Genomic DNA, 26,093 nt, shown 5'->3' with positions numbered 1-26,093 from the left:
GGGAGTGGTGGCTCCCAGAGTCAAGCGAGAGCCCTTAGGATCCCCCAGGCCTTTCAGCAGGTCCATAACCCCTGAGGCCCTCATCTTTACTGTTAAAGCTCTAACTAGGATAAGATCTTTTTTAAAATTTTTATTTTATTAATTTGTTCATATTACATCTAAGTTGTTATCCCATCCCTTGTATCCTCCCATTCCTCCCTCCCTCCCATTTTCCCCTTACTCCCCTCCCCTATGACTGTGACTGAGGGGGACCTCCTCCCCCTGTATATGCTCATAGGGTATCAAGTCTCTTCTTGGTAGCCTGCTATCCTTCCTCTGAGTGCCACCAGGCCTCCCCATCCAGGGCACGTGGTCAAATATGGGGCGCCAGAGTTCATGTGAAAGTCAGTCCCCACTCTCCACTCAACTGTGGAGAATGTCCTGTCCATTGGCTAGATCTGGGTAGGGGTCCGAGGTTTACTGCACGTATTGTCCTTGGCTGGTGCCATAGTTTGAGCAGGACCCCTGGGACCAGATCTGCCCATCATAATGTTCTTCTTGTAGGTTTCTAGAATCCAATAAGATCTTTTTAAAACTAAAATTTATGACTGCAGACTGAATGCAGAGGCAGATATGAAACCCGTTCATCTTCCAGCCAATCTGATAGCAGGCGGGACTAGCAAAACCAGAGCCCGGCCAACAATCCTTGTTTGAGGAAATACAGTTCTCATAACCAATTAGAGCTTCTCTTAGGATAGAGTAGTGATGCTGCATCCAGCACCGCTCCAGGGACACACCTGACAGATGAGGAAAAGAAGGCGGCACAGAAATGCTGGGATTGAGTGGTCCAGGCTCTCAGATGAAAAAGTTTGAGCACGCTGGCAGCTCAGCATGTTTGTTACATAGAGTTGAACAGAGAGGCGGGGCTATTGCACACAGCTGAACAAGATGGTGGAGCTATTACATAGAGATGAAAAAGGGGTCTTGATGGGAGAATGGGGAAATAGAAGGATCCCAGAGGGTCCTAGAAACCTACAAGAAGAACATTATGATGGGCAGATCTGGGTCCAGGAGTCCTGCTTAAACTATGGCACCAGCCAAGGACAATAAGTGCAGTAAACTTCGAACTCCTACCCAGATCTAGCCAATGGACAGAACATTCTCCACAGTTGAGTGGAGAGTGGGGACTGACTTTCACATGAACTCTGGTGCCTCACCTTTGACCATGTCCCCTGGAGGGGGAGACCTGGTGGCACTCAGAGGAAGGATAGCAGGCTACCAAGAAGAGACTTGATACTCTATGAGCATATACAGGGGGAGGTAATCCCCCTCAGTCACAGTCATAGGGGAGGGGAGTAAAGGGAAAGCAGGAGGGAGGGAGGAATGGGAGGATACAAGGGATGGGATAACAATTGATATGTAATAGGAATAAATTAATAAAATATATTTTTTTAAAAAGGAGGGCTTGGCTTATGCTAGACAGCTGGACCAAGGAGGCACATTTAGCTAATCTAGGTAGACTCTATAGGGGAGCAGTCTTCAAACCCTAAACACATTGAGGGAGGAAAGCTCTGGCACTCCCCAAAGAACCTCTGAACTGTTCTGTTGGTTCTTATGCCTCAAAGGACTTAGTACTTGGCATCAGGCTTTTGATATATAGACATTCAAGGACATTCATTACTTATGTGACAATGGTGGTGACCACATGCACTTAGGGAGAAGGGACAATGGTTGCTTTTAAGAATAATGACCCGAGGAACTGCGCCTGGGTAGAGATGGCCACTATGCAGGTAGAAACTGGATCTGCATCTCGTGGCCTTGGGAATCAACATCCTATGGAAATGCTCAAGCTATGGACAAAGTGCCTTTAATCTTTTCTTTTTGGTGGTCCTGGGGATTGAACCCAGAGCCTTTTGCCTGCTAGGCAAGTGCTCTACCACTAATCTATACTCTCAGTGAAGACAAACTGTATCTCTCTTGCTTTTTCAGCTCTTCCATGTGGCCTATGTTTTGATCAAATTTGCAAATTCTCCCCGCCCTGATCTTTGGGTCCTGGAAAGGTCTGTAGACTTTGGAAGCACCTACTCCCCGTGGCAGTATTTTGCTCGTAAGTTGTCTTGTCTTCTGTGCTAGGAGGGGCTTTGATTATATGAGACAGTTTAAGACTGTGGACTTACTTTTTTTGAAAAAGTGTCTTGGTGTGACTAGGTAGGGCTTGGACCTCCTAAGTTATTCTCAAAACAGCCCTGGTCCTCAGTCATGTATGCATTGACTTTAAGGATCCCATATGCAGAATGGATGCTGAACCTCCTTTTATAAAAGCTTTGCTCTCATTGGTGGGAGGTGCTGTAAGTGAGCTTGCTCATGTTCTTCCCCCTTCATGAGGAGGTAGGAAGGAATCCCATCTTTATGAACCCTGAACTCCAAGTTACTTATTTTGAACCTCTTGTCTTGGCTAATGAGGTATATAAGCATCTCTGGACCACTTGATGAATCAAGGTGGCCAGCAATTTTGCTTACTTGAGACATAAAGTGTTAATAACATATCTTCAGACATGGTTCCTGAAGGGCACTTGAATTGAAGCAGCCAAGTATTTCTTTTTTCATGAATTAAAGATGTCATCCTAAGCTCTCAGCTAGAAGTCCAAAAGAGTTCTTGGTTCTTCTCTTCCGTGTTTCTTAAGGAAACACAAGGGACCTAAAACAATCTAGGAGAAAACGATGCACTATTTGATAACGTTCAACCGTCTCCATTCTAGATTCTAGGGGAGATTGTTTACACGAGTTTGGGCAAGAAGCAAATGTGGCCATCACCAGGGACGACCAGGTGCTCTGTGTCACGGAGTACTCACGTATCGTGCCTCTGGAAAATGGCGAGGTGAGTGCCTCTGAGAGGCCGTCACAAGAATGAGCTGGCTTGGAAGGTCCGCTGGGCCCCTGAACTCTACCCAGGAAGTTGGAGTTTGGGATCCAAGGCTCACAGACCTCAGAATTCTCCTGGGGATAGGTTTAGAAGGTGGGTAGGTCACAGGTAACTGGTGATGATCCCTCCCACCTCTTAACACACTATTTCCAGTAAGACTAAGGAGATTGGGGCGGGGGAGTGACAGTGCTAAGCCCACGTGGATGTGAACAGAGGTGGGGACAGCCAAGGAAGAAATGGTGAAGCCATAGGAATATAAACAGACTTTCGAGTCCTCTCTTCTTAGGAGTATGAGGTCTTTCTCAAGTAGCTCTACCCAGTGCCCTTTAGCTGGTGTTCTAAGCTACTGAGGCTTGGAGCTCATCAACTGAGGCATGAAAAGCCAAGTCATGGGTCACAGGGTTTCATTTACATGGGTGCTTCTCAACCTGTGGGTCTCGACCCCATTGGGGGTTTGAACAACTCCTAGCAGATGTTTATAGTTATAACAGAAGCAAAATTGTAATTATGGAGGAGGGACAAAGATAACTATATTGTTGAGGGTCACCACAACATGGGGAAACAAATTAAAGGGCCTCAGCACTAGGAAGGTTGAGAACCACTGCTTAATTATCGGGTATTTCAACTTTGTTTCCTTGATGCAGCTTGACAGAATCACTTCCCTATGTTTATAAAGATAACAGTAGCTCTCCAGCGTTTCATAGTATTTACCCCTCCATAGCCACCTGATAGAACAGAGGGTTAACAATGAAACATCTTCACCACAGAGATCAGGTTTGAGTGTAGAACCAAGAACCAGCAACTAGACACTAGATGATGTCAGCACATCTGGGGGCTGCTTTGAGAACCAGGTGCTTTGGGGGCCATGTGTTCCTTTTAAGTCTCGTTGCTACATTTTGAGCAGAGGACACTCATCTGGTGTGTCCTTTTATTGCTGTTTGGTTTTAGGTGGTTGTATCCTTGATAAATGGTCGTCCAGGTGCAAAAAATTTTGCTTTCTCTGACACCCTGAGGGAGTTTACTAAGGCAACAAACATCCGCTTGCGATTTCTACGAACCAACACCCTCCTTGGTCATCTGATCTCCAAGGCAGAGCGGGACCCCACTGTCACGCGCCGGGTGAGTAGGGTGTCCTAAACACCCAGTGGCTGCCTTAGTTTCCTTGTGTCATTGGTCAAATAAGTTAAATTCTTCTTGTACCTTTCTCAGCCACTGCTACTTAGGCAGAGGGGCAGTTCCTGTCAAAAATACATATGGCTATTTGAAAAAAATCAAACAGACCTGGTGGTGTAGGCCTGTAATCTCAGCTGCTGGGGAAGCTGATGCAGGAGGATTGCAAATGAAAGGCCAGCTTGGACTGCAGAATCAGTCAAAAGAGCAGCTTGGGCAGTTTAGTTGTCAGTTTAGCTCAGTGGTAGGAAACACCCTGGTAATCCCAAAGAAAAGAAAAGTTATTATATATTTTTAAAAAATGGTTATAGTCAGTCTGGCATCAGTGTAGATGGCCCAACTCTTGTACTCAGCAGTATAGTGTGCATCAGCAGGTGAGGTCATGCTCACTACACAGCCACTCAGGGGGCCAGGTTCCTTGTTTCTTGCAGTGTCTTAGAGCCACACTTTGCATTCCCTGTATCACTGCAGCAGAGGAAAGAGGAAACCCCCATGTTCCAAGCTATAGAAGTCACTCCCACCAAGAAAATCTGGTCCTGGCGTAGCCCCTCCTAGGAAAAAGAGGCCGAGAAACATGCTCTAGTGCAGAAGAGCGTGTGGTGGCGGACACTGGTTCTCTGCACTCTAGGGCTATCTAACTGGAGCATCTCCCATCCTCAGTTAGGATGGTACCCTGGCTTCTAGGGACAGAGACAGGCAGTAGAAGAGGTGCTCAGCCCACAGGAAGCTAGAGAACCAGAGCCCCGTGGCTACAGCTAGAAGAGCTCAGCCCAAGAGTGGGCGACGTCACCCAGAAGGCTGACAGGAAGATGCCCACTGTAGCTTCTGGGGTTTGGCATTTTATGTAGTTAGTAGCCGAGAGGTTGAGGTGGGCAGCCTGGAAGAGATGAGTCTGATCCATCTTTGTAAATATTTTCTCCCTTTTCATCCCTGGAGCAGTAGTTTGCGCATAGTAGGCACAAAGTCATTTTGGTAAATACATATGTTCAGTGTGTAAAAACAAACTTAGAACACTCATGTCATATGGTGATTTTTTCCCCATAGGTAATTTTCTTCCATGCATTTAAGGCATCTGATTATTTTAATGGACAAATTCTGAAGGACTTTTAAAAAAGAAATTAAAATTGATTGATGAATGCATTCATTTTGTTAGACAAGTTACAAGCAAATGTGGCTCCTATTTGCATTCAGATCAGCAAGGAGAAATGGCACAAGAGTGTAGAATAAAGGAAAAGCCTTTATGCGGGTCAGTGGTCAGTGGTCAGTAAGAGAGCATCCGTGTTGCAGTTCTTGGAAGCTGACACATCCTGTTTTCTATGATGCAGTACTATTACAGTATAAAGGACATCAGCGTTGGTGGGCGATGTGTTTGCAACGGCCATGCTGACCAGTGCAATGCTGACAACGCTGAGAAACAGTAAGTATAGTGCACAACTCAACGCCTAATTGTCTCAGTGGATATTTATATCCTCTTAAAGATTGTTAGGCTCTAGATCTCAACAGGAATGTTTCAGAGTCCAAAAAGGATGGTGGTGGAGTATGTGTGTGTGTGTGTGTGTGTGTGTGTGTGTGTGTGTGTGTTTATGTATGAACTTCCCATCTGTCAGCCCTTCTTCTCCTTCCACAGACTACCAGTGGGTTCATGGCAGACATGACTAATGAATCATAGCACCCTATACATAAAATGGAATGCTGCTACCAAAATTTTCAAACCCCAGATCATGCTGGACAGTTACTAATAATTTGTATCCGCTGATTTTTTATTTGCCTTTTTATATTTAAAAACGTTATTTTCATTTTATTATATGTATGAGTGGTTTGCCTAGATATATGCCCATTGGCCGAGGAGGCCAGAGAAGGCACTGAATGCCCCAGAACTGGCATTATAGACAGATATGAGCCACCATGTGGATGCTGGGAGCTGACCCCAGGTCCTCTAGAAAAGTAGCCTTGCTGAACCATCTCTCCAGCCCTTGATTTAGAATTTATTTAATTTGGGGTTTCTAACATGTTTGACAGTTCTACTTCAAGATGAGATCAGCACTAAAGGTCGGAAGGTACATTATGGGTTGGCACACACACACACACACTCACGTACATGCACACACACACAATCACACACATGCACTGCATGCACACATACACACATGCGCACACACATACACATGGGCACGCATACATGCACACACACTCATGCACACGTGTGCACACACATGCCCACACAGGCACACACATGCACACAGTTACACACACATGCACACACACACACGCACACACACTGCAGAATCTCTTTCATGGTTGGCATTTAAGAGGTGCTGACTGGGTCAAGAAGCCTTCAGTCTCATTTAAATTGTACCAATACGGAAGAGTTCGGCCATGACAACCTGGTGCTACATACTTGAAAACCTGCATGTATGAACTATGCTCTGCTTGGTGAGGTGGCTTGGTGGCTTGATGGAGGACACCCATGCTAGACAGCCAGTGACACTAGTTCTAGGCAGCATACAGTTGACCTCGCTGCGTGGACAGTAGTGGCTCATGCTTTCGCTTCTGGGGGGAGTGTTTGTCCTCCTGACCTCTCTGCGTGGACAGTAGCGGGTCATGCTTTCAGTTCTGGGGACCAAAAGAGGGTTTAAAGTGTTAGAAGTTCTTTTTCCCATGACCACACCAGATTTCAGTGAAGAAGTGACACTTAATGCATCCCAGGACACTTAGCACCTGCTTGCTCAACTTACTGTTATTTCCTACTCATTTATACTTCTTGTTCATTGGTAGGCTCTTTATGTGTAGCCCAGGCTAGCCTGGATTCTGTGTATCCTTTAGCCCCCCTGGTGAGGTGATTATAGGTGTGAGCCATCGCGCCCAGTGTTGGTCAGTTACCATAACATGTGGTGGAGGAGAAAGAACTGGCGCTTCCGGGTCCGACTTTGGCTTGACCTTTGGCTCTGTTATCACCACTTGACCTTTAGCAAGTCTCTCACTATCTGTGCGTCTTAGTTGCACCATCTGTGCAATGGAGATAGTGGGGGAGGGGTCGGCATGATGTATGCAAATCGTTTTGTTTTGCTAATTACTCAGTGAATGTGCTTCCACGGTTATGTATGTGTCATATATCACGTTTATATACGGGAACAGAAGTGTTTGGTTTGGCTTTGGTGCTGGGGACTGAACTCATGACTTTGTGCACGCTAGACTAGCAGGAACAACTAAACTAACAGGAACAATAAAAATTATGCTCTGGCACTGGGGGTGTAGCTCAGTTGGTACAGTGTGTATGTAACAGGCATAGAGTTCTGGCTTTGAGCTCTGGCATCACATAAACTCAGGACCGCATACACCGGGCATGTGGCTCACCCTGTGATCCCAGCACTTTGGGAGGTAGAAGCAGGAGGATTAGAAGTTCAAGGTCTTCCTCAGCTACATAGCGAGTTCAAGGTCAGCCTGCGATAAATGAGAACCAATCTCCAACAAAACAAAACTTCTAAATCAAACAACTTTTCAAGCTCAGGATGCTAAGGCAGGAGGATTGTTCTGAGTTGGATGCTCTACCACTACCAAACACTACCACAACCACCAAACGTCACTACCAGACACGACCATCACCACCATCACTACCACCGCCACTAACAACAACCCTTTTCAGTAACCGAAATATGCTTTGCCTTCCTGCTCAGGTTCCGATGTGAGTGCCAGCACCACACCTGTGGGGAGACATGCAGTCGCTGCTGTGCAGGCTACAACCAGAGGCGCTGGCAGCCCGCCGTGCAGGAGCAGCACAATGAGTGTGAAGGTTCGTGCTGGTGTGGAGCCGAGGAGTAGCCCTGGGCTCAGAGGAGAGAACCCCTCCCCTTTCTCCCTGAGGACTGATAGCAAGGGTGCCCTGGGGTCACAGAGAGGATGGAGTCGTGTCAGTTTTAGAGGCTCAGTTCTGTTCCCTGTAAGGTAGCCCCCATCTTACCTTACATACGTGTTTCAGATCTCCAGTGGATGCTAAGATCCAGGTTAGTGGAGACCATGAATTGTGCTGTATGTTCCCCTCCGCACGCGCTATGAGAAAGTTGAATTTACAGATTTGGCACAGTAACAGAGTTGTGATGACACCATATTGTGTTAACTGGCCAGCATTGCCTTGTTTGCAGCTGAGAGCATTTATTAGGTACAACAAGGCCTCCATGGACCTGAGAAGCATTCTCACAGGACCCTGTGAGCTCATCTCATCACCAACATGAATCTAGGTGACTCGTGGGCTGAGCACAAAGAGCCCTGAAAAGAAAGCCTGCGCTTGGGCTGCGCTGCCAGCACGACACAGTTTGAAACACAAATAGTTTACTTAAGTGACTCTCTACTTAATATCTGTAGACTGAAGGTGACTCAACTATGGAAAATGTAACCATGGATAAGGGAACTAGTGTAAAGTAAATATCTTTACTTAAGGGGAAAGTATCCTACCTAAATTCAGTTATAAGAGAAAAAAGAATTGTTAAGTACATGCAAGATGCTTTCATAGTTGGATAGAGCTGAGTGTTTTAACATGCTGGTCTAGATTATTAGCATTTTTTGAAGTTCTGTGCTTTGGCCCCAGGACCTCATGTGTGCTAGGTAAATGCTCTATTGATGAGCCATACACCCATAACGGCATGCAGACACAACAAGATTTATCCTCGGCCATGTCTTGAGGTGTCTGCTGCTGTCTTGAGATAAGGAAGGATGATTAAACACTGTGCATAGTGGGATGCCATTGTGAATCAGGTTGTGTGGAAGGTGGGAGAGACCAGGAGAAATGAGAAATAATGGAAAACTGCTTGTAACCCACATGGGTTTTAGGAAGTCAGTTAGGAAGAAACCAGGCCTGGTGGCGCACACCTTTAATCTCAGCACTTGGGAGGCAAAGGCAGGTGGATCGCTATGAGTGCGAGGCCAGCCTGGTCTACAGAGTGAGTCCACGACATCCACGGATACACAGAGAAACCCTGTTTCAAAAAACAAAAAACAATCAAAAAAGAAAAAAGAAAAAGAAAGTTAGGAAGAGATGGTTTTTGACACACAAGCCCCATCAGGGCTTCATTTGTTACTTTTCATGTTGCAGTGATACAAATGGCAACAAAACCAGCTTATGATGGAAGGCCCCTCCTTCCATCTTCACACTGATAACTGAGTTCTGGCCTGTCAGTTTCTGAGAAACATAAAAGTCCTGGCCTTACTGTGGAGCTACCGTGGACATTTTAGTCAGACATCTTAGTGGCCATGTTACGTGTGCTTTGACTGGTCAAAGTTAATTTCATGTCCTGATCTTTTTGATTGATTCTTTCCCAATCATCATGAATTCTTTGGTATCACTCTCAGTGGCTTACAATATTGACGTCGTAGGAATTGAAGTCAATACAACGAGGATTGATTGAGTGCCGCTGTGTGTGGGGGACCATGTTGCATCACAAACAAAACATGTGCAGCCCTATCTTCATAGGACGTATAGTCAGCCAAATATACTGTTACTTATCTATAATTAGACATTAACCTAATTCCTACTTTTCACCATTATACATAGTCCTGAGATTAAAAGTTTAGTCCATTGGCTAAGAGTATAGGATTTGGAATCAAACAAAGATGGGCCTGACTTCTGGCTCTCTCATGTGCTGTATAACTACAGATCATCTTGTAACCTCCCTTTATCAGTTTTTCTATAAATGATATGGGGATAAAGGCATCTACCTTAGAGAATGAATTAAGTACAACAATGCATATAAACATATTTTATGATAAATAAAGAGATGGACAACTCTTAGAGTGGCAGTAGCAGTCTGTGTACATGACTAATTGGCATTTTGAGTCATCATTGTTATAATTATATATCTTTGTAAAAATAGAAACCTTTCATTTACTATCATATAGAAGAAATTACAAAGTATATAATAGTATATAATAGTCTTTGTGTAAAAAACATCCCTGTAATATTCCACAGAGTGTCCCCAGAACTTCAGAACAGACTTTTATTAGAAGCTACTGAGCAAAGATCCTGCCTGGGAGTTTAAATGTCACATGTTAGTTTGATCAAGAGTGCTTTTGTTCCAGCCTGCAACTGCCATGGGCATGCTGTGGACTGTTACTATGACCCGGAAGTGGAGCGACAGCAGGCAAGCTTGAACACCAAAGGCGTCTATGCAGGTGGTGGAGTCTGCATCAACTGTCAGGTGAGAGTCCTCTTAAAGTCAATATCAACCTTGGTGTCAGCCCTGATACCATTTTCAGGTAGCTTCCTTCGGACAAACCAGTCCCCCATGTATGTGAAAAGGGAAGTGAGGAGGATGAAGAAACCACCAGACAGGGAGAGACAAACGGTTCTAAACAAAGAGATTTTATGTGGAGAACCTAAGCCTTCATCCCTGCTGAGATACATAAAATTGATTTGGTATTAAACATAGACATAAGGTAAAGGTAGGGCTGTAAAAATTTAGAGAAAAAAATGCAGAATCTATGTGTGATTCAGAAGATAAGGAAAGTTCCTGGGTCATAGAAAGCTGTAATCATAAAAAGTGAAGAAATCAGCTTTCATTGAGATTAAAATCTCCTGCTCACCAAAGACACCGAAGAAACCAAATGGGCAAGCCGCAGACAGGGAAAGAATATTCATAAACTGTATGATTCTCAAATGGTTGACAACCACAACAAATAAAGAGGTCCTAAGCTCTTAAACGAAGAGAGGCAAACCCCCAAAATACACAATACCAAAACAGCCTCTCACAAAGGTAAGTAGCAGAAGGGACCAGAAAGCTTACAGCCAAGGTAGTGAGAATTTTGGTTTCTTTAAAAACAAAGAAATGTCATGGGAATATGTTTTCATTTAAATCGCAGGTGTGGGGATCTGAGGCTGCTTCACAGCAGGTGACTATGATGTGCCTCGTGCTCTGGCAGGGGTGTGGTTTTGCCAGCTGCAGATAGTTTGTGCAAGTGCGCGTGCGCATGTTTGAATTCTGGGAACTTTTCAGAGGATATGTAAATGCTAGTGCCCTGAGAGGCAGGGTCGTTGTTGTTGACTGAACAGGGCTTGGATGCTGTTGGTTGCTGTTGGTTGCTGTGCAAAGAAATGAAAACAAGAAGAAATTGGATATCCTGAAGGCAAAGATCCAACTTGCCCTGAGGAACTCGACACCCCTAATCAGCAGAAAGTAGTTTAACAGTAGCAATGCCCCTCCCCCCTCTAACCTTCTATCTCTCCTACCCTGTGCTGGAAGGTTGGAAGGGTTGAGTAAGGCTAGAGGAGGGTGGTAGAAAAAAAAACCCACAAAGTAGCCAAAAGTCCAGCTACATTAAGCTGCTTCACTCAGGAGGGAAATGCCAATCAAAACCCCAGAGGGATGCCTTCACCTCTCACCCAGATGGCAGGTATTAAAAAGCTTAGTAACCAAATTCCAGGCATTAGTCTGACAGAAAATAACATAACCTAAGCCAGCTCATAGGAATGTTATAATTTAGTTATAAATGTTATGTCGTTCATAATAGAAAAGATGGACATTTTATAAATTGTGTGGGACAGTTGGTTCTTCATTTGGGGAAAAATTAATGATGTATTTTATATCATGTACACAAGGAGGGGGTGGAGTCTTGACTGATAAAGGAAGAGAAGAGAGGCTACAAGGCCAGTCAGCTTGGTGGTCGGTTTGGGGTTTGTGGTTAAAGAACACATATCCTGTGGGAAATTCTGCCCCCTTTTCCCCGCCATGTAGTAATTGAGTGTTTCCCACCATTTCCGCTTAGTACCCGTAAGAGGGAAAGGATGAATTATCAGCCATCCTCTCAGAGCACAGACAGGGAGGTTGTCTCTAGAGATCCTCACATGGCATCTCAGTCAGTTTGCGCTACTGCAACAAAACACCTGAAGCTGGGTAGCTCATAAAGAAGAAACTGTTACTTTCACACCGTTCTGAGACCGTGAAGTCTGACATCTAGATGCTAGCAGCTTCAGCTGTCTGGCGAGGCTCTGTCTTTACATGGTGGAAGGCAGAAGGATGAAAGGACCAAATTCTGCAAAGCCTCCCTTCTAAGGCTCTTAATCCACTCATACAAGGCTGGCCTTCGTGACCTAATCACTCCTCAAAGCCATTGCCTCTTGCCTCTGGTACACTGACCCTCGTGCTCAAGCCCCAGCTTTGAAGGAAACCTAGCCTAACTGCAGCAGACAGCCACGATGACAGAAGCAGACCCTTGATCTGAAGAGGAAGCAGCTATCGGAGGCAGATAGAGTTGTCATTGGTATCGATTCATTTTATTTCTCGGGGTTTCCCATTTTAGCTATTGGGTTAAGGTGTGGGGTATTCAAAGAAGGGGGCCAGTTTCCTAGGATGTGGCATTTGAGTAGAGACATCAGGACATAAGGGAACGAGACAGGCATTCACTGGGGGCATTGGAAAAACACAAGGACAAAGGCCTTACTAAGGAGCAAGAATCCATGGGTAGCTCAGGGAGAACTGAGTCAGGAGAGGGGGCCAGATAATTTCAAAAAGGCGCCCAAATCTGGTTCATGTGAAACATTGTAAGGAAAACTCATTCTGGAGACTTCGGGGACAACACAGTGGCTAATGAATGGACAGTCTCCATTTGCTTAAGGTTCACAGAGATGGAAGCTAATTGGGTATGTACAGTCATGAATTGAGTGCAAGAGGCAAAGACTTAGTGTTTGCCTAAAGGTCAAAGGTCACAGCATGCTGGAAAGCTCTATGTGGAGAATTCAGACCCCAGACAATCAAAGAAGAGCCTGGTTTCTAGGTGACTCCAAAAAAGGCCTCCCTGGAGCTGGGGTGATGACTCAGTCAGCTGTGTTTGCTGTGCAAATATAAGGACTTGGGTTTGAGCTGTAAAACTCATGTGAAAAAGGCAGGTACCAGCTGCCAAGATGGCTTAATGGCTGAAGGCATTTGTGACTCAAGCTTGAGGACACACATACACACACACACACACACACACACACACACACACACACACATACACACCCTTCCTCTGGGTGTGCGGTAGGTGGGAGACAGGTATTTTGCCTGCAGAAGGTGCCATTGCCCTTGCTCATCTTGGGTCTCTGAGGTTCAATTTGATATTAAGTCTTGTCCAAGCACAACTCCAGACCCCACTCCTCCAGGCAGAATTGCTTCCTGCAGACGGCCACTGTACACCTGAGAAGTGACTTTGACTCTGTGTCTTGACCTGTCTGTGCTGGCTCCAGCCAGGACCCTGTTGTCCATAAATGCAATAGTATGAGTTGCTCTCGGACTGTGGGGATCCTAGAAAACCATCCAAAATAGACAGACCTTATTCTGTTTGTAGTGTGCTGCTGGTCTTTCACTGCTATTTAAGCATGAATTGAGGTAGAGAAGCAAGGCTCCCCACCGCAGAGGACAGTTCTAGTGTCCTGCTTGAGCTGGATGGCTGGCCAAGGTTAGGTGAGGTCCTCTGTGTTAAGTTACAGTGGCAAGTGATGGAGTGGAAGGTTAGTCAACACGTGGTGGGTGGCTCCAGCTGTTTCTTATTTGCTCCCGAGGCTCATGATGTGAACATTACGATGCAGAGGTGGCCAGCATGGCGTCTGACCTCAGTGCTAAAGTGGATTCAGACTTTTAGCCCACAGGACAAGAGTGCTACAAACCAAAGGTCTGTGGCTAATAAAGTCCTGCAGGGGAAGGACACAGACTGGGCCTTTGTTCACCTCTGCATCTGTGCAGGTTCTGTAGGGATCACTTTGTATCCATTCCTGTTGATTTGCTTTTGCTCGCCCTTTCCTTGTTGGCACTGTCCCAGTGCTTTCCCACATGAGAGGCAGACAGAACTGAGCTTGACCTATGACGTGCAGTTCCTGGAAACCAGTGATGTGTGCTGGGTAATTGATTTTGTGGCAATTACAAGGATTAGCCGTGGGCTAGAAAAGGCCACCCAACTCCGAGCTCTACATATGCGCCTCATGCTCACATTGTCCATTCACACAATAAAAATGCGCTAAAAATGGTTTCCTGATGGAAACACAAAGTTAGAATGACTAGAATCAGAGATCTCTATGCGCTTTCCTTCCAACATTGCACCAGGCATTAATTCTTATGTGCCGCCTCTTTCCTTGAGCTAAGCCAGGCGTGGCGATTATTCACACATTGGTTCCTCTGAGCTAAGCTGTAGGGACTGGTTGGAAGCTATGGGGACATCGGGGATTTTTAAAATTAATGTATTTGTTTATTCACTTCATATACCAACTGTAGCCCCCTCCCAATCCTCTCCTCCTAATCCTACACTTCCTCCCTCTTCCCCCATCCTCCTCCCCTATTCCTCAGGTAAGGGAACTATCCCCCCCCCCACACACACACAGCAACACCTCAGTCCATCAAGTCATGTCAGGACTGAGCGCATCCTCTTCCCCTGTGGCTTGGCAAGGCAGCCCGCCCACCAGGCAGTGGTGATCAGACTGTCATGTTCATCGAAGCAGTTTTTGTTTGTAGCCAGCTTTTGTTACTTTGTGTGGGTTCTTTTTTCATCCACTTTTCTCCACCCCTTTTCTTTCTCCCTTTCAACCTTCTAACACAAAATATGAGAGAAAAAAGGATAGAGAGAAAAGGGGGGCGTTGCTGTTGTTAGACCACTCCCTGCTCATTAAGGTTGTCAAGTTCCTTGAGTTTGATTTTCACTGGCAGGGTATCTAATGTCTTCTTGCTGTTTCTTCTTTGCATATGTCTACTTAACAAATAAAACCCAACCACCAACCAGCAGCCCATCCATCAGGACTGTAGCATTTATGTAACCTCTGAAAAGTTCCCGGAATTTCAAAAGTCACACACTCACAGAAACTACTTACAGCTGGCAAAAATATGCCTGTGCCAGAGCACGAGGCAAATCATAGTCACCTGCTGTGAAGCAGCCCCAGATCCCATACCTGGCATTAAAATGAAAACATATTCCCATGACATTTCTGTGTGTGTATGTGTGTGTGTCTGTGTGTGTGTGTTTAAAGAACTAAAATTATAAAATTCTCACTATGTTTATTGGTACAGGGGCAAGCCCTGGCTGCCAGTTTGTTGAACCTTTCCTGACTTCTAAATTAATGTATTTGTTTCCTGTGTGTGTGGTGGGGACATCAGAGACAAGGAGAAGTCAGTGTACTGTGATTGTATGTTTTTAGGGACTTTCAAATTTTTTATTTTATATGGCAGAATTATTGCTTAGGGCTTCTCTGGTACCCTTCTTTCTAAGTTTCTTTCTTTTTTCTTTAGCACAACACAGCGGGTGTGAACTGTGAAAAGTGTGCAAAGGGTTACTACCGTCCCTATGGAGTTCCAGTGGACGAGCTCCATGGATGCATCCGTAAGTCTCACGTCAATTTTGTGAATGTGATAAGCTGTGTGTCATAGGCTCGGGGACTAGCTGACAGTTTTCATTCCTTTGCCTTCCTATGATTGGTTCTACTTCTTTCTAGCTGTGTTATCTCAGGAAATTCCATACTTTCTCTGAGCCCCAGAATTCTTATATGTAAATAATAATGAGAATAAATAATTTTCATGAAAGGAGGTGAGATGCTATCAAAAGTATCTAGGCAAGCACCAAGAATGTAATAAATGCTGCTTCTTTGGTTTTCTATTGGTTTTACATATTTCTATGATCTCCAATAATTCAACATTGTCATAATTAGCATCAAAACGGTATAGTAACAAACCCACAAAGATGTAATGATAGTCATAGTGTGTAGCTAGAACTGAGTGCTTACCGTGCACAAGAGATTGTCTGAGGAGTGTGAGGAGAAGTGTGCTTTATGGCATACAGCGAAGGACTGGTCCTTTGGTGATTACTTTTCTTCTTAGCTTGCAGCTGTGATCCTGAATGTGCAGAAGACTGTGAACAGGGCTCAGGCCACTGTCACTGTAAGCCAAATTTCTCCGGAGACACCTGTGAGACGTGCGCAGATGGTTACTATAATTTCCCGTTTTGCTCGAGTAAGTATGCAGTGTTGAGAGTTGTGCCCACAGGCAGCCTTTAAGTGTGAACAAGGGAGGCATGGAGCGTGCATGCGTGTGGGGCTAGAAACAGGGCCAGGTAGGCTGTGTTTACATGAAAGTGTCTCCCTAAGTTGGGAAGAAAAACTTTAGGATTATGTTTAGCTTGATGTTGTATCACAGACGTTGCCATTTTAATAGGTCAAAGGGCTCACATACTGGGAAATTCAACTTGATAGCAATCCACGAGTGACTTAATAGACCTAACGTGTCATACTTTGTTGGGGTTGGGGGCAAGAAAGTGTGTTTTCTCTTTTCTAATGTACCAGAGGACACACTGTCAGGGCCCTCACCTCCTCCTCCTCCCCACTGCAATGATATGAGTGAACATTTAAGCATCTTCATGAAGAAAATAAAACATGTGATATGTGTATATATGTATATAGACAGATAGATTGATTGATTGATAGATGGATGGATTGATAGATAGATACATATCTTTCTCACAAGAAGTGTGATGCATTTTGTCTTGGAAGAAGCGAAGACCTAGGACTTCAGGGCTCCGTGTTGCAGTACCTATCGCTGTCCTAGAGTGTCAATTTGAGCAGCACCCACAGTCACTGTGGAGATGTTCCTACTTTGGATAATCAAATACATTTACAGGAAACAATGTCTTAAGCCAGTGACATCGTTTCAGGACATTTTCCACTTAGAATTTGTGACTGTGGGATAGGACCTGAACAGAAGTTGCCCTTGCTTTTTTAGTGGAAAAAAAATAAGAATACACTTCAATATTTTTTTTAATATAATAGGTAAAAATTCAGGGAAAAACTTAGAAAAGTATTTTTAAAAGCTATTTTTAATTTTAATTAAAAACATTAAAATTTATGTTTTTAAAACTATTTTATTCTATTCCTGCTTAGGCATCACTACTCTATGAGTATAACTGTTATGATTTACTGATTAAGAGCACAAAACGTGACCCATATCTGTTTGCTAATCTGCACAGCAGCCTGGCCTCAATCCTGAGGCGTGTTGACCACGGAGAGCTCCAGGCCTTTCCCTCAATCAGTCTCTACATGTCGGTTTCCACTGAGAGAGGGCCCTTCTTCCTGCTCACTGCAACTCAGTGTTTCAGGCTGCCATCTCCTTAATCTTTCCCTGTGTTTTGAAATAAATTATTTTATAGGAATTGCAGTCTCTCCTGTTTACACTCCGAGTCCAGAAGACCCAGTAGCTGGCAATATAAAAGGCAAGTAGCCTCTTTTGGTTTAATGTCAATGAAAATATTATGTTCTATTTCCTTTCTGGGCACACTGAAAAGTCAAGTGAAGTTTTGGAGTACCGTGGGTGCTTTTGCAGACGCCTCATGGCTATCTTTTGAAAGGGCACAACCCAATTCAGGACACTGGATAGAGTTTGGATTACAGATATCTAGTTTGCTCAAAACCCTTCGATAGTAGCCTTGCTGTCCTGCTGGGCGACCTGTCCCACCCACAGGGACTGAGGTGATCCCAGGAGCCAGCAGGGCACAGGTGTGAAGGGAACTTAGGGAGCTACTGCAAAGGTCCCTTTGCCAGGCCTGCTATGGCACCTGGGCTGCACACCCCTAGCCAGCATCACAAGATGTCGCCAGGGAGGCAGTGGTCTTAGCTGTACCCTGTGGAAAGCTTCTTTCACTGTGTGGCCTCTGGGAAGACTGGGAGCACCACAGCCGGAAGCAGGCGCCCTGGCGTGAGAGCAGCAGGTGTATTTAGGAAGCATCCTTTGCGGTGGGGAAGCAAGTAGCAGCTAGAGGCTTTAGTGCAGCACCTACATAATAATTGTTTGTTCCACAAGTTTCCCTGTTAACAACAACAACAAAACAAAACAAAACAAAACAAATCCACCAGTCTGGTTTCTAAAGACTTAATAGTGAATACAGAAAACTTCCCAGTACTCCTCAAGCTTCTGCTCCTTTGCGACACACACACACACACACACACACACACACACACACACACACACACACACCCCAGGTAAAATTATCTTTGCATTGTTGGCTTTCTTGCTGGACCAAGATGTTAGACAAAATCAATTTATAAGGAGAAATGTGCATACTTTGTTAGCCCTGTTGCTTTGGGCATATTGATACATAGCGCTGCATGATGGAATGTGGATGTGTGGTGGTGGGTGCGGGGGTGGGGGGGGGCTGTTCCCTTCAGAGCAGCCAGGAAGCCAATAGAAAGAAAGAGGCTTGCTTCAAAGGCACACCCCAGTGACCTCAATTTGTTCAATTGTTTTGCGCCTTAAATGTCCCCCCCACTCCTGAAGAGTCTCTTTCCCACCCAAGGGCACCAGGGAGGCCTGATGCCTGGTGCCCATGACATGGGTGAGGAGTGGGAGGGGCATGTAGTGTGTGAGCATCAAAGCCCCTGTTCTGCATCTCGGCAGGGATTCTGCAGTCATACAGTAACTCAGGCTCTCGGCGCAGGTAGAGGGCTCTACGGGAAAATATGTCAGAGCATAACATTGGGGAAAGGGACGTTTGAAACTGAAATTTGAAAATAAAATGGCAAGTCGAAATAGCCAGGCATGGGAAGGAGGAAGTACGAATCCTTAGGATAGGATATTCAGTAAACAAAGAGCCCAGAGGTGTGAGAGTGAGGTGAGGAGGAGGAAGAGGGCCAGGAAGGGAAGTGCCAAGGGCCATTGTCAGCTACTGTGAAAAACTTGGTATTTGATTTGAAGGAGATGGAGTTTTGCACAGAGAGACATTATTTGCAATGATCCTGATGGGTGCTGTGCTAAGAACAAATTGCAGGGGGAGAGAAGGGTTGCGGGTATCCAGCGGGAGGCCACTGTGGTCATCCAGGAGGAAGGAACCGGAGAGGGGCAGGTGGTGGCTGTCCTCCACAGAGAGAACCAGCCAGCCAGCCGTGAAGGGTCAGTCCTACAGGAGCAGACTGCGGGTGACTGCGGGATATTGGGGCTGCACACACAGAAGAGAGACAATGCCCTTTATTGAAATGGGAAGGCTACCAACCAAATGCAGTCAGCATGAGTGAGGGTGGCGCAGGCAGGGGCAACCGCGGACACTGCAGAAGAAGCTTGTTTCTCCTTGCTCTGGGAAATAAGCAAATGTGTTGAAGCAGACAGTAGGAAACATGACGAGGGGTTGGTGTGGAGGAAGAAGAGTCTTTCAGGGGGCCTCACTGAAAGTCAGTTTTAATTGGCTCCATTTGCCTTCCTGCCTTAGTCCCGCCTTCTGTTATACCTAATCTGGGCTCTTCTGACCAAGCACTGAGGGTATTGTTTATGCGCTGGGCATGTGGGCTGGAGGATGGTAGTTACACTTGACTGTGCCTGTAATCCCCTTAGTGTGTGGGGGGGTCTGAGGCAAGATGCCCATAGAAGAATAGACAGCCATTCCTTAAACATTAGTCAGTGGACTAGAATGGAACTTTGAGCTGTGGAGCCGTGGCAGTGCACAACTCCGATTTCCCCACAAGAATGTTTAGGTCTCTCATCTATCCTGCATTTACAGTAATCTCTTTGTTATTCAATTTCTTCTTCTCTCCAAGGAGGCTTGTGGCATCCTCGGGGAAAGAGAGGTAATTGAACTTGGAGGGAAGTTCAGATGTCTGCTACAAAATGCCAGGGAAGCCTTGGAACGTGGCCTGGTGGAAAATAAGTGTTAGCACAGTTAAGTTGAAATTCAGTGATCCGGTGACCTACTGCAGCTTGCTAGCTTATTAATTGATTTTGCTTACCTTCTATGTATGTATGCCTATATGAATCTGTGCACGTGTGCGTGTATTATGTCTGCATGCACACCTGGAAGTTAGAGATTGACAAGTTGCTCTTTACCTTATTTTGAGGCAAGGTCTCTTCCCAAACCTGGAGCTTACCAATTAGGCTAGCCTGGCTGGCCAGCAAGTTGCTGGGATCCTCCTGGTTCCGTCTCCCAGATTTGGTGTGTAAGCATGTGCTTCTGTACCTGGAATTTACATGGGTGCTGGGGTTCAGACTCGGGCTCCCATGCCTGTGCTACATACATGTTACTGGCTGACCTCCCAGTCCTATTAGTGCATTTTAAAAGCACTGGGTATGGGACCTAATTATTGACAGAGCATATTAGAAGTGCAAATTCATAAGCTGCCGGCAGATGCAGAGCATAGGCTGGCCTTGCTTCTACCCGGGAGAATTCTAAAGATCTGGAGAGGATTTGTGTTCTCAAATATATATGGCTCTTAACCAGACATATATTTCCAGTTCCCTTGCTTAAACACACACATACACACACACACACACACACACACACACACACACACACACACACACACTTCTGCCGATCACTCAGGATCTTAATGCAGATTTTCTGGGATGAAGTTTGTAGTTTGGAGAGCTGGCCTGACTCTGTGGATGCTGCTTGTCAAGAAGTGCTGCCTCAGTCAGGAAAAATTCCTGTCTAGTGGTTGCCAAGCTTTGCTGTGAGGGGATCAGATAGGAAAGACTTCTGTCGCATGTCCTCAACGGCTACTCTGAAGGGGACCACAAGTAATATGCAAATGAAGGTACTTGGCCATGTTCTAGTTAAATTTATTTTTCTAACAGGGACATGGCTATCCCTCATACAAGTTTTCTGATCCTCGGGACCACACCAGCATCTCTGAATATGCAATTCTTACCCAAGCAAAAGTATGTTACTAGAGACTTGTATCAGTAGCCAAGATTGAGACAACTAGTCTAGAATATCAACCCTTTGTGTCCATGGGTGCTGCTTGTCTCATTTGTAGACGTATGGACTGTCAAAAATATGCATTTTAAAAAATGCATCCTCAAGGATGTCTCAATGGGTAAAGTGTTTGCCGTGCAATCAGGAACATCTGCAGTTTGACCCTCAGACGCTGTGCAGAGCTGGGCACAGCAGCACAGTCTCGGTGTTCCTACGGTGAGACAGGAGGTGGGGACAGTGGAATTCCAAGCTCATGGGTCAGCTTGGTATATGCAGAGCAGAAGAGACTCTTTCCCAAAGCAGATGGAAGTCAAGGACCAAGGGGTCCTGTGCGCTCCGTAAGGTGGCACACATATACCATCCCCACACGACAGGCATACACAGTACATACACAGGTTCTCCCACAAATGCTGTAAGAATGCATTTATAGTGTACATGTAGAATTCTTGTCATTAGTTTTAATGCCGCATAGAAGCATATTGCTTCAGGTATTATAAGTAGTCTTGCTGTGGTTTAAAGTATATAGAAATTCACACATAGGTTATAAAGGCTACATCTACCATGTCATTTGAGCTGAGGAACTTGAGCTTCAGGGGACTTTATCCACAGGGGTGAAGGAACTCCTGTCATTACTAGGGAAAGACTGCATTTACTAATGCCTCCAGACACCGAAGAGTAGATTAGGCAGGGCACTGGCTACACAGATGACTGTTTTTAGGCTTCTCTGGGGTCTTCCAGATGGGGGACCAGTTTTATCCTATTGAGCATTATTACTAGGAAGCAGTAGACATTAGGAAGTCATAGCCACATCTCTAAGGGATCCCTTAGAAGCGGTGGAGGAAAGTCTGTTATTCCTTGGAGTGTGTGCTCATGGACGCTGGACTGCAGGTGTGTGAGCACCTCTAGTCTTCCAAACTCAAAGGGCAGAAAAGGAAAGCCAACAGTATGCAACCTTTCCCCCTTCCCCCGCCGCCTCGTGTCTGCCTTATCAGGGAAGTTGAGGCTATCTGGCTGAATCTACAGAGCAGCTCATTGGCCTGCAGATGGCCCCAGCCCTGTTATATTACTGGGCAGAGCATTGCTGCAAAGATTATGGAAAGGTTTACAATCTCCTGCCCAGTTTGTAAGGAAGAGCTGCTTGCAATTGTCAGCATCCACTGAGGCCAGTTGCTGGGGCTAGCAGATATGTTAAACTGGAAATACACCCAAAGCACATGGGGTACATGCTTTCATTGGGGTGCCCCTCCGCAGGCTGGGCATTTCACCTCACAGGTGGGCTGTGACTATCACTGAGGGCTTGGAGACTTGGCAGATGTGGCTTAGAAGAAGACAGATGGATTGTGATAGCTCCATCTGGAGGCTCTGCTGATAAGAACAGAACGGAAGGAATGCCGTTTCCTGAGGGGAATTGCAGGCTGGACTCTGGAGCACAGCCTTCACTCATGCAGCCTTGATGAAGTGCTGCCCGGCACTGAGTGAGCACTGCCCAATACACAGTCTCTGCTCCTGGGCGCTCCCAGGCCACAGGAGGCGTGGACTGGTGGACAGTTAGAAGAACAGGACCTGGGATCCATGAATGAGGGGAACGCAGAGCGATGGGAGCCAGGGGAAGTCAACTCTGCAGCGGGGTGGCTGGGAGGAAGGAAGACAGGGGAGGGGAGCAGGGGAGCAGACATTTAAAGTAAGGCTTGGAACATAAAGAGCAATTAGCTAAGCAGAGGAGCAAAGAAGAGGCACGGGGGTTAGGAGAGGGGACGGCAGCAAGGCCACTGGGCTGGACTGTGGAGGAGGAGGACGTTCAGAGGGAGGACTCTGATAGGATGAGAAAGATCCGATTGGATGGGTTCAAACAGGCAGCTTTGCGATCCACAGCTAGGCCCTGTGGAAGGGCACCATCACCACTGGCAAACACCATAGATCTGTAGATGTATGAAGATAATCCACAGCAGGTGACAAGAAAATATCTTGAGGGTGCTTCCCCCCACCCCTCTAATTTGTATGAAGTGTCATGTGGCCTCCTGTGGTCTGGAATATTTGAAAAAGAAAAACCTTCTCTGTCACAAGTGTGAAGGACTTTGGGTTGTGTTCTGAGGAATTGTGTCACCATCAAGGGACTTAACCCTGGGAAGTAATTTGAAATGTAGACAGTCTGGCACCAGCGTGGAATGAGTTTGGAAGGGTAAGATGGGGTGCAGAGCCTTTGAGGTGACTCCTGTGTAAAGGCACTTGGCTGCCAGGCCTGATGACATGAGCTTGCTCTCTGGATCCCACATGGCAGAAGAGAAGTGACTCTCATAAATTGTCCTCTGACCTCTACACGTGTGCCATGGTTCACATATGCTTGCAAACCCTCACACACATATAATAATAAAATGCAACAATAAGACAGAAGACAGATGGCTCCTGGGGCCCCCAAAATAAGACAAAGAAGGATGAGGTTCTGAACTTTAAACTCTAGTAAGAGATGAAGATTCAAGGGACTGTTCTGAGAGGAAATGACTCTGACCTAGTAATGAGACGGGGATTTTTTCCCCTGTTTCGGTTGTAAATTTGGAATTCACTGAACTTGGATGCTAGGGGAATTCCAAGCTCCTCACAGACTCTAATGCCTACTTTAACCTCAAGGTTGCAATACACAGGGACCTTTCCTGTGACCTAAACCACCTGCAGATCTGTGTCCTTGGGGTCTTATGTGACTCCAGGAAGAAGCTGACAAGTTGGTATTCATCCCAGCTCAGCTCCAAGCTCCCCTTGCCATGAATGTGCCTTTAGTCACTTCTGCAGAGGAAGAACATCTTGGTTGCATCCTAAGAGGCTAAACCTCAGAATTAGACCAACAGAGGAAGACTAGCAGGCATATATTTGCATGTGTACACAGCCAGCTCAGGAAAGACAATGAAAGTCCAGTGAAACTGTCAGGGTCCCAAACTTCCGGAGATGCTGCACAGTAGAGTGTGGTGATGTGACCAGGCAGGGAACTGTGAGGCACAGCTGGTGGTTAGGAACACACAGGAGATATAAAGGGAGGCAGGAGTTGCTTTCACAGATCGATTTCAGTCCATGTCCGGTCTCTGGCCTTGACAATGTGCTGTCCTGGTTCAGAAGGGTTGCCTCTTTCCTGGGAAGCTGTCCAGCCTGCTTTAGCTGAGTGGAGGAGGGTACTCCTTCCTAGAACTGTTTGTCTGGCACCTTTGGCTCAAAATAATCAGTGTCCCAAAGTGGCATCATGTACCGTTCCATGTCTACAGGGAATGAGTTTCAAAAACCCAATTCCTCAGGTACCAAAGTCTGCAGATGCATATGCCTTATATACAATAGGATAGTACTCATGTGACCTATATACATCCTTCCATGTACTTTAAATCACTTCCACATTACAAAAAATACCTAAAGCGAATGCTATCTAAGTTGTTACATTGTATCATTTAGGGCAGTAGTTCTCAATCTGTGGGCTGCAGACCCCCTTGGACGTGGAGCAACCCCTTCACTGGGGTCGCCTAAGACCACTGGACACAGATATTTACATTATGAATCATAACAGTAGAAAAAGTATAGTTATTAGTAGCAACAAAAATAATTTTATTGATGGGAGTCACCACAACATGAGGAACTGTATTAAAGGGTCGCAGCATTAGGAAGCTTGAGAGCCACTGATTGGGGGAATAGTGGTAAAATAAAGTCTGAACGTGTTCACCACAGACACAATGGTTTGCAGAATGGTTTCACTCCCTGGTTGGTAGAGTCTGAAGGTATGGAGACTGCTGCTACAGAGAGGCAGCTCGGTAAGAAGGCATGCTCTGAACCCCTTCACTTGGAAAGCTCTTTTTGCCAAATTAAGCAACTGTCAGATTTAAGCATGAACAGTCAGGGGTCGTGGAAATACTGTAATGTTGTTCTGGGTTCCCCTCATATGTTATTCTTAATTATTACATTAGAAAAAAATGAGTCTACAAATTTGTCATTAGCTTGTTATCTGAAAGGTTAAGGGTTTATGGCAAGGGGGGAAGAAGAAAGATCTAGAAACTCTTAAGATCATAATCTAGTCTTAACCCTTGTAGAGAATTTTTCCAACACTCCTAGTTTCTTCCTTCTTGAGTAGAGGGACTAGGGAATCTCTGGGGCCCCTCCAGGCAGCCAGTGCAGCCCATGCAGCCAGTGCAACCATGCAGCCAGTGCAGCCGGGCAGCCAGGCAGCCAGTGTAGCCAGTGCAGCCATACAGCCAGTGCAGCCAGTGTAGCCAGTGCAGCAAGTGCAGCCATGCAGCCAGTGCAGCCAGGCAGCCAGTGCAACCATGCAGCCAGTGCAGCCAGGCAGCCAGGCAGCCAGTGCCACCAGTGCAGCCATGCAGCCAGTGCAGCAATGCAGCTAGTGCAGCCATGCAGCCAGTGCAGCCAGGCAGCCAGGCAGCCAGTGTAGCCAGTGCAGCCATACAGCCAGTGCAGCCAGTGCAGCCAGTGCAGCCAGTGTAGCCAATGCAGCCAGTGCAGCCAGTATAGCCAGTGTAGCCAGTGTAGCCAGTGCAGCCATGCAGCCAGTGCAGCCAGTGCAGCCAGGCAGCCAGTGCGGCCCAGTTTAATAGTAATACAATGGGTAGGACTGCAAACGTCTGCTGCATGCAAGTAGTTTGAATGTCTATTTTAATCAAGATTAAACCCTGAAACTTGCTCCCAAATTTGTTTTCAGTTTGCATTTTTAGTATAATAAAATTAATGGTTTTGTTTGTTTTTAAATCAGGCAGACTTGTCATGCATACTGACTGTCTTCCTGGCTCCCATACAGTTCAGCACAAAACCTTCTAATGCCCAAGGATGGTGGAAGTTTGGGGAGAGAGGGAGGAAAGGGGAGCCAGAGCCCTTGACTCCTTTTGGTCTGGGTTCATGTTCTAGGCTTAGGGTCCCCTGTGTGCCCTGACCCCGGAGCGGGTGGTGCTTTCATGCTTGCCTGTAGGCCTCCCCTCCCCCCATGCTCACACACACACACACACACACACACACACACACACACACACACACAGTGGCACACACATATACACACATACACACACACAAAGGCACACACACACATGCAGGGTCACACACACATACACTACCAGCTTGCCCACAGGCCAACCTGACAGGAATTTTCTCAATTGATGTTCACTCTTCCCAAATGACTCTAGCTTGTATCAAGTTGACATGAAAGAAGCCAGCAGGATGTCTATAGTCTGAGCCATAGTGACATGGGAGGCAGAGGCACTCAGATCTGTGGCGCTTCCTAGCAGTGCCTTTAGCCGGCTTGGTGAAGTTCTAGATTAGTGAGAGAGACTGTCTCAAACAAAAGGTGGAGGCATCTGTGCATGCACACACACACATG

At 46.0% G+C, this 26,093-nt stretch overlaps 1 protein-coding gene across 1 annotated transcript in view; it reads left to right on the top strand.

The window, feature by feature from the left end:
- Positions 1 to 26,093, top strand: part of LAMA3 (laminin subunit alpha 3) — a 226,015-nt gene that overhangs the window by 52,320 nt on the left and 147,602 nt on the right. The window contains exons 3-11 of the mRNA XM_084779751.1: positions 1,969 to 2,086; positions 2,739 to 2,857; positions 3,851 to 4,021; positions 5,398 to 5,489; positions 7,747 to 7,862; positions 10,142 to 10,260; positions 15,307 to 15,397; positions 15,892 to 16,023; positions 17,213 to 17,275. Of these exons, the coding sequence (XP_084635877.1) occupies positions 1,969 to 2,086; positions 2,739 to 2,857; positions 3,851 to 4,021; positions 5,398 to 5,489; positions 7,747 to 7,862; positions 10,142 to 10,260; positions 15,307 to 15,397; positions 15,892 to 16,023; positions 17,213 to 17,275 (1,021 nt within the window). The remainder of the gene's footprint in view (positions 1 to 1,968; positions 2,087 to 2,738; positions 2,858 to 3,850; positions 4,022 to 5,397; positions 5,490 to 7,746; positions 7,863 to 10,141; positions 10,261 to 15,306; positions 15,398 to 15,891; positions 16,024 to 17,212; positions 17,276 to 26,093) is intronic.

This window comes from Acomys minous (assembly GCF_964271855.1).
Source record: "Acomys minous genome assembly, chromosome: 4".
NCBI lineage: Eukaryota > Metazoa > Chordata > Mammalia > Rodentia > Muridae > Acomys > Acomys minous.
The sequence above is the reverse complement of the archived record's forward strand: the minus strand, read 5'-3'. Positions and strand labels throughout refer to the sequence as shown.